General features: G+C 39.8%; 1 protein-coding gene across 4 annotated transcripts in view; it reads right to left on the bottom strand.

The window, feature by feature from the left end:
* The window catches only part of MACROD2 (mono-ADP ribosylhydrolase 2), a 1,283,788-nt gene that overhangs the window by 40,509 nt on the left and 1,229,242 nt on the right, over positions 1–14,037 (bottom strand). For all 4 annotated transcript variants that reach the window (XM_034764159.1, XM_034764162.1, XM_034764161.1 and 1 more), the window contains 3 exons: positions 6,268–6,345; positions 5,464–5,538; positions 4,719–4,814 (listed from right to left, as the gene is read on the bottom strand). In XM_034764159.1, coding sequence (XP_034620050.1) covers positions 4,719–4,814; positions 5,464–5,538; positions 6,268–6,345 — 249 coding nt within the window. The remainder of the gene's footprint in view (positions 1–4,718; positions 4,815–5,463; positions 5,539–6,267; positions 6,346–14,037) is intronic.

The following is a 14,037-nucleotide window of genomic DNA, read 5'->3' as shown; positions in this document are numbered from 1 at the left end:
TGCAAAGAATTTATGACTTCTGTCAATATCTTCAAATGTATGTGAAAATCCTTGAAGCAAGTATAGATTAGAAAAATTGAGACATTTTCCTCACCAGATTTCAAGGATATATAACTTTCTCAAAGTTTATACTGCAAAGGCACCTATTCGTTTCTAAAGAATTTATGGGTGAAAGACCTGGAATTCAGCTGTTCAAATGAAGAATGGATCAAATGATGGATAAGCAGTTACTTGCCTACCAACTGGTAGATATATTGGCAGCTCTGGATCAAAATTATAGGTAGGACACTGTAATATGTCTTAGCCTCTGGGTGGGTTGTGTCTGACTATTCAGTGAAGTTCTACTTCTGCTCTTTTGTAGACCCCATACAGGAAAGTAAACATTTGTACTCTATAGCGTAGGCAGTGAGCAGCTACTCGAATTGGATCCTTCATTTATAAGAGTTATTCCATTAAATTAGCAGCTGTGTGTTGTGCACACAAGAGAGTGGAAAGCACAGTTATTTTACTATGAATTTACTTTCTCACTTTTCTGAGTGGGGCAGCATCCCAGGTGTCACAGTAGCAGGATCTCTACTGAGGATATTCACCTCAAACTGAGGAGGTGATGTTGGGAAAATGGCACTGGTTTCCAGACTAGAAGAAAGAGACAGTAATCTCCGACAGAACTGCTCTGACAAAAGAGGAGATTACAAACATGTTTTTGAGCTATTCAAAACTCCAATAATTGTAGGGTAACATCGTGGTGGCAATAAGAAAATAGACAATATTCAACTCAACATACAGAAAAGGGGCACAATAGTCAAGTAATGGACACTTCTGTTCACATAATACTGTCCTCCCAGGCTCTAAGGGTGACAGATGAGAGAAACCATCGATCCAATATCTTTATATAAGGAGAGACTGAGTATGTACGTGGCGAGAGTAGGCTCAGAGTGGGGGACAGTTATATATACATCCAAGTAATGAGACTTTCATTTTCATTTGTTATAAATTATTAGCCCTGTAAAAAAACTGAACTGATTCAAAATGCCACTAAAGCCTGCACGTCCATCCATTACAAAAGGATGGCAACATTTCCAAGCGTATATATAAGAATTGCCAAATTGAAGATTAAAAGCATTTGTATGGCATTTCCCATATGTCCTAGTTGGTCAGCGATCACAAAAAGATTTGAGATTGTTCCCTAATCTTATGAGAAATGCAGGTTTTCATTATTGTTTTGTAGACTAGAATTGAGTGGATTCTAATACCTGAAAAAATTACTCTAGAATGCATCTTGCTTTGTCTCTCTTCCCCCCACCCCTTGTTCCCAAGTAATATATTAACTTAAAGTATGAAAACAGATACCTCTATAATATTAAACTTGATTTTTACCAGTGTTTCAGAAAAAAATATTTTTGTAGAACACACACCAAGTGTTTTTCATTGTATAATACATTGAGAGAAACCAAGCTTGCACTACAAAATATAAACGTGCCAGGTTTAACATGCAAAATATTCAACCTCAACCAATAAAATCTATCTTAATATATGGGATGGAAATGAAAGATCTCATTTTTACATAGTATCAGAAATGTACCCGAAGAAAAAATGTGTGTGTTTGGATGCATCACCGCATAAGCCTAGGTTCACCCCCATGGGCACAAGGAAGTGCAAGCTGCTGGCTCATCCCAGGGCAAGGCAAATGGCATTTCAACCTGCCTGCCCCTTAGCATTCTGGCACAGGATGGCAACATTAGTTTCTGCCAAGGATTCCAGAACAGACTTGTCAGCAGAGATTGCTGAAGGCATGCACTGATTCAATGCTGCTTCACCCAGCCATCCTGGACATGCCCTCTCTCTGGCCTTATCTACACTACGTGGGTAAGTCGACCTAAGTTATGCATCTGGAGTTGATGTAGCTTAGGTTGACTTATTGCGGTGTCTACACTGTGCTGGATTGATGGGAGACGCTCTCCCGTCGACTTACCTTATGCTTCTCGTTCTAGTGGAGTGCTGGAATCAACGGGAGAGCAATCTGCGGTCGAGTTAGTGGGTCTTCACTAGACCCGCTAAATCGACCTCGATCGTTGCAGCATCGATCCACGGTAAGTGTAGACATGTCCTCTCACTAGTGGCCATCATGTTTCAGGTTGTGGTGGCTATCAGTGGAGGAGAGGTTGAGTATGCAGAAACAGTTCCACCAGGGTTTGCATTGGCAAGGGGAATCTGACCCATATTATCCATCTAACGGGTCCCATACCTCCACTGATGAATGTGGAATGGTCACAGACAACTTCCATTAATCCAATCACTCCTCTTAGGGTGATACGGTACATATCATCCCTCTGAGTTGAGCCTAATATCTCAGCCTAGCCCTAAAACAGAACTGCCGTTGAGCAGACAAGGATGGCATTCTACACTTGTTTAAATTGGAATACACATGTAGTTTTACCACAGATCAAAAGCACAATTTTTATATCAAACCAAAGTAGTGTGACTGGATTTTATTTCATTGGAATAACACTCCAGTATTATCTTCTTTTTCAGTGTTGCTTGTCTAAACTAAGTTATTTTGTTCTACGTCCAATGTCCTGCAGGTGCTGCCGGAAAACATTTAACTGAATTAGTTTATGAGGCAGCTCTTTGCTTAGATGAGATACTGTTATATATAAAATCTCTTATTTATGCCAGGTGAACTCTTGCCATTAGATGTCTCTCTGGGACATACTCATTGTACTATTTTATCTGCATCAACTGCTGTTCAATTCCCCACCCCCCTTTCCTTTCAAGATCTATCTTACAAGCTGACTAACTTTGAAACCTAATGTTGCAGCATCTGTGCACATCAAACCTGAAAGCAGCTTAGAACATGTGTTGTGAAGATTATCTACACATTTTTATACCCATTAGAATGAAATAAAACCAGAGGAAAGCCTTATTTTCCTTCCCTTGTCTGGATTTTTAAAAAGCATTGATTTATTTCTCCAGCCTGAGGTATTTTAAAGGAGGGTGCATTTCAAAACAAACTATAAGAAACATGTGTAGGTTTATCCAAATGCAGTTTATCCCATGTGTAGAATCAACACAGTACTTCCTCCTGTTATGGGCCCAATCCAAAACCCACTGAAGTCAATGGTGTCTTTCCATGAACGTCAATGAACTTTGGATATGTAAGTATCATTAATACACCTAAACCACAATGCTCTGAAATGTTCAGAAAGACCCTTTAACTTAGTTGATCCCAGAACCTTTTAAATAAGGGACAGGAAAAGTGCCAAGAACACCTCTTTTCTGACATTACCTTCCTTAATGCTGCATATTTTAATACCAGGTAGAACAGATGGTGAAATCTAATCTATCCACTGAGAGCTAAATGACAGTCACTCACTGTAGGGGACAGTAAAGTATTAAAGAGAAGGAAATGTACAAATATGAAAGTACACTTTGTGCAAAAGTTGCTTTTGATGAGGCGTAAAATAAAATGTAAATAATTTCTATTAAGAAGAAACTAACATAATAGCTCTGGTATTTGCAATTAGAATGAATCCATATTATAAAACCGGGATTTGCAGTTGAAGGAGAGGAGTACCATTTATCTGGATTTGAAGTAAGTATTATATTGATTACATTATTACTGTCAGTAATAAAACACAACACAGATACCATTAACATTACTTGTAATAATGAGGTGTGTGATTAGTATCAACTTGGATTTGCATTAAAAAAAGAGAGAGAGAGAGAAGATGCTGTTAAGCTGTATATAAGCAAAGAGGAGTGTAACCTGGGTTTGCAATGAAGAAAAGTGTCAATACTACTAACGTGGGTTTGCAACTAAGTCAGTATCAATGTGCTTGGCAAAAGGAGTTCATCATTAGGAAGATCTAGTTAGTATTGATCTGGATTTCCAGCAAAGATCATGTCTGGGTTTTAATATGAAGCTGTAATTGATCTATATGTTCTACCAAGGAAGGTCATATAATTGCATTTGCTTTACAATTAGAGAATTATTTACATAATGCATTGCTTTTTTATGTGAGCATGACTTTTATAAATGATTGGCTGAATGTAGGGGTCCCACAAGAATTCCTAAAACTCTAAAAATTGAACTTCTGTGTTTCTTAATAGAATAAATAGTGATTTAAATACTGTACTCTCAGACAAGATTACTGCTTCAGCAGGACTCTATGTGTGTGTGTTCCAAATATTGGTTTCTTTACTAGAATTACTAGCTTCAGTTCATTACTTGTTAAATCTCTATTTATGACTTCATAAATCATTTAAATATCCAGTTATTGCAACTACACTCAGTATTGTACTTCCAATGAAATTTAAGAGAAAGGACACTTAAATATAGATAAATTGCTTCTTTAATCAGCAGTTTTTGAAGGTAAATGTAAAAAAACCCACAATAAACAGCTTGTGTGTTTATTTCAAAGCCATTTTGAAACTTGAGTATATCACTTTCCTGCCCCTTATGTTTTCTTGTGTGGCTTCCAACCAAATACATAACAACATTTTAACGCCACCTGGAAAAAAAGACTTAAAATATCATCTTCATTTGCTATTTCTGTGTTCCTTTCATTTAAGAAAACTGTTGTAGTAGTTAATTTTGCTGTAGTAAAACAAAAAATAGCTGTGCTTACCAACACAAACACAGCTTTCAAGACAACTTGGATTTCATGCAGCAGCCTCCTTGAACTCTCTGCCTACGTCTAATGTATAGAAAGTCTTACCTCTCTCTTCTTCTTTGCTTTCTTCTTTATTTTCATCTACTGTAGGAGTCATTGGTTTCTCAACCTTGATTGCATCCTCTTTATTTGCCAGGGGCTCTGAATAGGATGTGACGGGAAACAGAAGTTAGACAGTTTGTTGTTCAGAACTCATGGTGAATAAAATGATTAATATATGCTACAGTGGTCATCACTGAAAAGATCAGCATAGACCCAGATTGTAGAATCCTTCTCACACTACTGAGTATTCATGTAAGCAGTGCCAGTGAGGCTGAGGAACTATTCCTGTGAACATGGGTTCAATCCTTTACTGGCCTCTCTCCAGTAAAGCTTAACTAGTCTCACTTTAAGCTTAACTAGTCCCACTGAAATCACGTGCTTATAGGTAGGCATGTGCTTAAATATTTTGCTGGACTAGTACCAGAGCGTTCATCACCTGGCATGATAGGGACCTAAGTGCTCACTGTCATGGGTAGGCGTTGCACAATCTAGCCCTTAGCTTTTTACTTTTACAGCGGATGCCATTAAAACGTCAGCATTTACCACCAAGGGCTACTGGAGATACCACTGTTATTTCCTATTCTGAGCCAAATTTGGATCTGGCATAAGGAAGGGCAATTCAATGAATGTGGCCTTCTAGGTATAGAGAAATAACTGTGGTACCTTAAATGCCATAGCATAGCTTCTGTTGCTAGTTAGCCACGAGTCACTGTTATCATACTCATTGTTTATACAGTATTTTTCATACCTTCTGTTTCCATGCAGGAGCTCTGGGAATCTGTCTGAGTTTTCATTTCATCAATTGTGGAAACATCCTGTGGTCCTGTTAACATCAAAGATTGGAAATAACATCAATGGGATACTAATGTGACTACAGAAGATAGAACACTAAAACTGGGTACAAAACCAATATACAGCATCTCTCTCTGAAGCCGGCTTGCTTGCTTGCTTTCTAATTAGCAATTATAACATTGGGGTCACTTTATAAAAGTTAAAAACAAATAGCTTTAAAATGTATTAAAGTCCTCCCCAGTATTAGTATTTAGTGTGAAGTAGTAGTCAAAACAGACCACACTTAATGGAAACTCTGGACTATTGTGTTCTATTTTTTGTAAGCATACTGATTTTGATAGTTCAGCCATGATGAATTGTCTATCATTGGGAGCTCTGAAGCATTCTCTGACCAAGATTTTTGGCTGTCACCAGGGTATGGATTAGCAGCTGTTCCAAACCACCTGTACTTGACACTCAAGTTACATAAAGCAATGAAACCAATATAGCAGGCTTCTGGTAACAAAAACATAACGTTCTGAGGTGACCCAGAAAGAACATGGCTAAAATAAATTATTTGGAGGCCTGTTCCTTTTCCAGTAACACTAGAGACTACAGTATCAAGACTGATTGGCATATAACATCTACTAGTTATATAGTAGACATTTTTCTGAGGCAACAGAGGTCACCGGTGAAAAAGTTGAATGCTATAATTAAAACAACTTAGGTTCCCAATTGATTCACTATTTGCATCTTAAAGAATTTCAACAGGTACCTTTACCTTCATCTTGATCTTCTTCACACATTGCATGATGTGCTGGGTCATTCTCTTGTGTGGCTTTGGAATCTTTTGAGGAATCTGATAAAGACAACAAACAAAATAACCTTGTAGTTGTTTCCTGGTGGCAAAATCTGAAAACTACTTAGGACACCTGAATCCAGCACTTAAAAATACTGGATTCATATTTGGTATTAAATTACTCTGATGGAATTTCTTTTTGTTTAAATATAATATGAAATGTAATTAAAAAAACATAGCACAGATGTAAATTGCTCAAATTAATTTCAGAAACTGTACAGTTATTAAGTGTTACGTGGTCTGCATTACTGACTTCTAATAAGGAGCTAAGTGTAAAGAAAATATAAGAAAATGAGCGTGGAATCAAAAAATTAATTTCTAACGAGCTAAATAATACAAAGATATGGCCAATAACAGGAAAAATAACCCATCTACTTGATAAACTATATTATCCATTTCGTTGGAATAGCAGTAGTGTAACATGAAAGACCCTGGTCGTCAGCGGGCGGGATTGAACTGGGGACCGCTGGAGCTTAGTACGAGAGCCTCTACTGCATCAGCTAAAAGCGATATGGCTATTAGCTAAGGTTGAAGAGCAGACTCATTAATCTCTCTCTCTAAGTGGTCTCGGTGCCACTAGATGGGCCAGAACACCACATCCAGGAGGTGTATGTGTTACAGCAGCACTTTTCATGTGTGGATCCCAAAGCACTTTAAAAACATTAACCCCTGTCATATCTTAGGTGAAATCGTAGCCCCATTAAAGTCAATGGCAAAAGTCCTGTTGACATCCATGGTCCCAGACTTCACTCCTGATGATGATGATGTTAGTACACTTGCTTAGTACATGAGGAAACTGAGACCCAGACTAGCTAAGTGAATTGTCCAAGATCGTACACTGAGCCAGTGTCATAAGGAAGAATAGACCAAGAGTCTGAACTCCCATTCTTCTGCACTAGCTGCAGATCTAATTAACATACAAATAGAGCATAATGTTGTAAGATATGAAGGAAAATGTTTGGCAATACAGCCCACACCGTTACTGTGTCATTTATAGTGGTGAAAATAACATTATAGAACTATATGGTAGTATATTGTTCAACTGGGCCCATAAAGTCTATGTTTTTATATTCCACCCATCACCAAGACATTTGGGGATCATTATCTGCACAGCTTTGCATTTGACCCTTGTTAGCACAGGCCACAGAGTCAAAAGTGAATGGAAAATTTCCAAACTTTAGGGGTAAATGCGCCTCTTGAGATAATAATAATGCCAGTGATCACTATAATAAGAGGGGATGTGTGCATATGTATCAAGAGGAGAACATATCCCTAAGTTGTGCCAGTCGGTAAAACTGGCCTATGCTGACAGATACCTATAAGGAAACTTAACAAATAGAGTTATGAGAAAAGTTGTTTATATATTAGAGTGCCACTTCCACACATTTCCTTCTTCTAAAATAGCACAGAGTGCCACCATAGAACGCTGTTCCTTAAACCTGCCGAGAACAATCTTTGATAGATAAGTGAGAAACCCAGGTAGTTAACATCTGATCTAAATTTAATAATCTGCAGAGCAGGTATGCACTGAAAGTGTGTGGCTTTAATTAACTGCAAATAATTCCCCAAGGCAAATATTTAATTACCTGCACAGCTTCTCATTTCATTCATAGAATGACAGTAAGTTTGGAAGTAGAATGGAACATGTATAGATTTTTCAAATTATCTTGCTGGTGTAAAAGCTGCCCAAACTAGTCCTTGTTGAACTTTTTTGTTTGTTTTAGTTTGGACTTAAACTGCTACATGTTGATATCAGCTGGACTGCAGTTTGTGGTCTCCTTTCATATTAGGACTGCACATTTTGCTATGATTTAAAAGGGATTACTCAGTTCAACCTGAATCAAGAGCTAAAATAAATTAGAATGTCATCAAATGGTAAATTTAATCAAAATATGAGCACTTCACAATTAAAGCATCTCTCCAGTAATTGGGGTGACAATACAAATCTACGTGGAAATTGTCAAAGTTTACACCAAAGTGTAATCACACTGTGTTAAATACCGGCCCCACTAAAGTAAATGACAAAAACGTCAAGGGCACCAGGCTTTCATCCACTGTCACTGTGTTTGTTTGTGATCAGGACATGTAGAGTTATCGTCTAAGTTGCCATATTCTTTTTGGCTGTGCTTTAATTCAGTGTTCATAAGATGTGTTGTACTGACAGTGCTAGAAAAGGAAGCCCTCTGCTTACCAGGGTGACCAGATGTCCCGATTTTATAGGGACAGTCCTGATATTTGGGGCTTTGTCTTATATAGGTGCCTATTATCTCCCACCCCCGTCCTGATTTTTCACACCTACTGCTTACCTACAGAACAGACATGGCACAGGCACAGAAAGTGGCAGTGCAAACTTTCCCACCACTATACCAAACTACCACACAAAGCTGCCTCTACCCTTACTACAAGGTACCGCATCTAGGTGTGAGAAAATAGCCTTGCTGACCTACTCAGTTGTACATCTGTGCTGAGAACACCAACAACAGTGCCAGTTAATGCCAGCTGTCGTGATGGGGACACCTAATAGGAGACCACCACATTTATTTCATATCGGCCTTCAAACAGTCCAAAAAGGGTATTGGATTAAAACTAGCGACAGAGGTGAAGGACACTATATGCCATTTACAATGCTCTGAGCAATCCAATCCCATACCTAGTGCATTCTTCTTCATACTGCTACACCTGTGACTTCAATCTTGGTTTGACTGGCCCATCTTGCTCCAAGTATGAGGAATGATTCCAATTTCATGTAAAATCAATTCAAGGTATCCAAAGCAACAATTACAAACATTGGTCAATAACCACAAATGGAGTTTTGGAGCCAAATTCATACCTAATGTAAGTGGGTGCTGCTCTGTTGTTTTCAATGGAGTATCAAACAGTTTACATCAGACCAATATTTGGCCTACTGTCTAGGGGTGAAAATATAGCAGCAAACTAATACCACTAGACTGTCAGTCATGCTGAACTTTAGCTTAGGTACCACAGCTAGAGACCCTTATGTTATTTGGCACAGTGTTCAGATTTTAATATAACATAATTGGTTGTGCATGACTGACTGATATGAGATTGCTATTACGATATCTTTTAATTTTTTTCATTAAACAGTTTTTCATTTCTGAGTTGTAAAAAGCAATATAATAATATAGGATTCTAAATTATTCTAGATAATCTGCAGTGAGGATTTTGTATTACTTTTTTTTTTTTGCAAAGAAAGTAACATGGACAAGAGTTATTGCTTAATTGTGAGAGTCAGTCGATGTTAGTTCAGCAGCAGAGATCAGGAATTATATTGGTATGCAGATTTTGACTTTCAAAATCTTTAAGGTCAAGACCATATAAAAGCTTTTTTTCCCCTGAATGCAAATATTACATCAAATATTCAAGTTAAAGGGGCCAAAGATAGATTTACTTTTAGGATTAACACAAATAAAATACAGGAAAGAGGTAAACCCGGATTTATAAAGGAAATCCAGTTTATTGAAAATGTATGACAAGAATAAAAATAGAAGATGTAAAGCACAGTCATGAAAAGCTGTTCCTAAAATGGATATGACGACAGATCTTCAGCTTCATTTCAATGGGGCAAAGCAGCCAGAAACTCTGCGTAAGGGAATCCCTAGGCTGCATTCAGATACTGTAGTGATTCTACACTGCTGCCTCCTCACAGCTTCTGTGGGGAACACTGGGCTCTAGTGATCCCTGGATATTAAACAAACCCTTTACGGCCATGTGCAGCTGGGCATAAATTAGAGCAACCCTGAAGTTGCTCTAAATTACGCCAGGGGAACTGGGACTACCCTGGCTAGCTCCATGATTGTGGAGCCATGAAGGTGGCATAAAGGCATTGTTGTTCCCCCAGCTACTTAGCTGCACTGAGCATATTTCAGCTGCCAGCTCATGATATCCATTTAAACTGTAGTGCGCTTGATTCTAATTACACACATTGGTCATCATTTACCCACCGTTACCACATAGTGGTGTCTGAGACACTACAGTTTTGTTCCTTAACACAGAACTGAAAATAACTGTACTATTTTAATTGCGGGAGAGGGCTGACTTTCTAATGATGACCTCTGTTGGTGGCCACACACATGCAAATACAAGTGGACAAATGACAGGCCACTTTCATTTACCTGAATACAAAGCTCATGGATATTGATGACATATATTGTGAGAATGATACCTGGGGGGATCACAGTGTCCCACTTCACAGCTTTTGAGATGATTATTTTATACAATATATGGAGCTCTCCTTACACCACCACCCTCTTTCTTGACACTGTTCTTCCCTCTACACTTCCTTCTTGCTGGTATTCTCCTCCCAACCTTCTTTAACCCTTGTAGTAAGGCTGCCTGGCAAATAACTGCAAACAATTCAGTGTTACAGAACAATGCTGAAGCAGACGGTCATGCTGTACCTTGATGATGTCCTGACAGACCACAACACCCTAAACATTGGAAGAGGAGGAAATGATTCTCTAATTGAGTGATTAAAAGATTAATTTCTCTTTTCCCATTTGTGGTTCAGTTGGGATTTTTTTATATTACTAAATGCAAGAAAATAGAGACTGTCCTGCAAGCTGCATGCTCTTGCCTGTCTCTATTATAGCCCTTCAGCACACTTTTGTCCTGTTCTAAGGGATTCTGAGCACCCCGGCAATGCACTTATGTACCTGCTTCATTTTAATCACAGGAGCACTCACATTGACGTCTATGGCACTACTCGCACTGCTAAAGTTAAGCAGGTGCTTAAGTGCTTTGCTGAATCAAAGCCAGAGCACTTAGCACCTTGTAGGATGGAGCCCCTTGTCCTCTTTACCCTTCTTTTACTTTGAGGTTTACACTACGGGGGGGGAGGGGGAGAGGGAGTCGACCTAAGATACGTGAATAGCGTAGCTGAAGTTGCGTATTTTAGGTCGACTTACCTGGCTGTGAGGACGGCAGCGAGTCAACCGCTGCCGCTCCGCCGTCGACTCCACTTCCACCTCTTGCCGCAGTGGATTTCCGGAGTCCACGGCAGAGCCATCAGGGATGGATTTTATCACGTCTTCACTAGATGCAATATGTCGATCTCCAATTGATCTATTGCTACCCGCCGATCCGGCGGGTAGTGAAGACGTGCCCTGAGTCTTTCTGTTTGCTCTTCCTGGTTTGCTTTATGTTACTGCATGACCTTTCTCTTTAGATACATAGATCTGTATATAGACACACCACTCTGGGATTGTAAAGGAGCCTTAATAGGGCATGCAAATGTCATTTATGCCCACTTTCTCTGACGTCCATTTAAATGGCCAGAGATGTGAGAAGGAACCTTACTGGAAATGAGAATCAGGCCCTCAGTCTCCATTTTAAAATCAAACCACTAGCAGCAATTTCCAATAGTGCTTAACTCAGGATCTGCAACTACTACATATAATGTTTTTAAAAAACAGAAAGCAAAACCAGGGTCACTTATAGGGCTCTATTATGTTTTTTTGTTTTTTAAAGGTTTTTTTTTAGAAGAGCAAGAGTGGCTTTGTGGTCTTTCGAACATCAGCAACGTGATTCTCTCTGTCTTTGAATATAGCCAGTCCTCTTCCCACATGTGCTAATGAGACTAGTTTTGATTTAATCTTTTATTACATTAGTGGCTACACCTAATAGCTGATCCCTCACAACAGGGATTGCAAGGTTCAGACTTATAGCTCATGGATGTGAACTTTTAGAACACTGCCTATTTGTGCGATACAGCCCCAGGGGAGGTATTTGTTTTGCAATAAACGATCACCAGTATTCTTACTGTAAATAGGTATACATTACAAAAAAGGTATACATACATGCACTGTACGAAAGAGCATCCTTTTTCCTGTCTTTCATACCATCTCAGACTATACAAGGCAACATTGCTCAAACATAACATTTGCAAACATTCAGGAAGACGGGGAATGGTAAGATCTGAATGTTAAGTGGTTTTAATGATCTTCTAAGATTCATTTCCCCAGCTATTCATTGCACGGCTTATTTACTTGTCATTTCTAATGTGCAACACATCTGGTTCTTGCATACACTCCGGATAAATCACCATGTTTTTGAAGACTAAAGAGGGGAAAAGCAGGCCACTACGAATGAAAAGGGTTCACTGCGTTTTATTTTTAAGTATGATCCTGCGAAAAATGACTGGAATATTTCTAGAGTGAAAGAAATCAAGCAGGCATCCAAAATTACAGGTAATGGTGTGCATGGAAGCTGGCATATGATTAGGGTATTCTTGTATCTCATAAATTGAGAAAAATATGTTAAAACGGAATACTATAAAATGGTGATTTATGAGAATTTATCTTGAGCTTTGACTTTAAAATGTTATTTTTATATCTGCCAAGATTGCATTTTAATCCATCTTTATGGAGTCTAATCATCCTCTGAGTGGAATGGAGGGAAATCGCCTCTAACAAGTCAGGGAGTTTCCAAGAGGAGGGACCATTTCCTACTCACAACAGAATCAGAGTGAAGCCCATAATTAATTATTTATATTGTGGTAGCATCTAGAGCAGGGGTGAGCAAATTTTTTGGCCTGAGGGCTGCAACGGGTTTCGGAAATTGTATGGAGTGCCGGTTAGGGGAGGGGATCATGGCCCAGCCCCCACCTCCTATCTGCTCCCCCCCCAGGACTCCTGCCCCATCCAACCCCCCCGTCCCCTGACCGCCCCACCCTGGGACCCCTGCCCCATCCAACCACCCCTTCTCCCTGTCCCCTGACTGCCACGGAATCTCTACCCCTGACTGCTCCCTGCTGCCCCATCCAACCCCCCTCCTTCCTGACTGCCCCCCTGGGACTTCTGCCCCCATTCAACCCTCTGTTCCCCTCCCGACCGCCCCGACCCCTATCCACACCCCCTCCCCCTGACCACCACCCCAAACTCCTCTGTCCAACCCTCCATACCCCCCCGCTTCCTGCCCCCTTACCCCGCTTCCTGGAGCACCGGTGGCTGGCAGCGCTACAGCCGTGCCACCCGGCTGGAGCCAGGCCATGCAGCTCAGAGCACCGGGTCATTAAGTCATTAAGCACCTCTGCTATTTCCACATTTTCTATTATTTTATCTCCCCTCCCACGCATTGAATAATGGGCCTACCCTGTCCTTGGTCTTCTTCTTGCTTCTAATGTATTTGTAGAATGTTTTCTTGTTACCTTTGTTACCTCGTAGTTCAAAGAGCTGCATGGAAGGCTCTTCTAACTATGTTAGCAATTAGTACCATAGAAGGTCTAAGTAGGCTTACTAGCAATTAGTAAAGCAGCAAGCCCTACTGGCCATGCTAATGATTAGCACCATGGAAAGCCCTAGTTGCCAAGCTGCTGATTAGTATCCTGGAAGCTCCAACTGACCGTGGTAGCAGCTGGTACCATAGAAGGCCCTACTGACTACGTGAGTGATTAGCGCAGTAAAAGGCCCTACTGGCCATGCTTCTGATTAGCACAGTAAAAAGTCCTAGAGGACCAGTGCCGATTAGAACAGGACAATTACCTCCAGTGTCTGACACAGGACACCCCAAAACATATTTCTAATTCCAATATTACAGAGAAAAAACATCCTCTGGCTGGCTGACGTTTTAACTGAAATTCAATGACTGCAGAAAAATAGCAATATGCTTTATATGGTTTATAGTTCCCAAAGGAACACAGACTTCCACGAACACCTGGAAATACATTGATATTTT

This window comes from Trachemys scripta, chromosome 3 (assembly GCF_013100865.1).
Source record: "Trachemys scripta elegans isolate TJP31775 chromosome 3, CAS_Tse_1.0, whole genome shotgun sequence".
Lineage (NCBI taxonomy): Eukaryota > Metazoa > Chordata > Testudines > Emydidae > Trachemys > Trachemys scripta.
The sequence above is the reverse complement of the archived record's forward strand: the minus strand, read 5'-3'. Positions and strand labels throughout refer to the sequence as shown.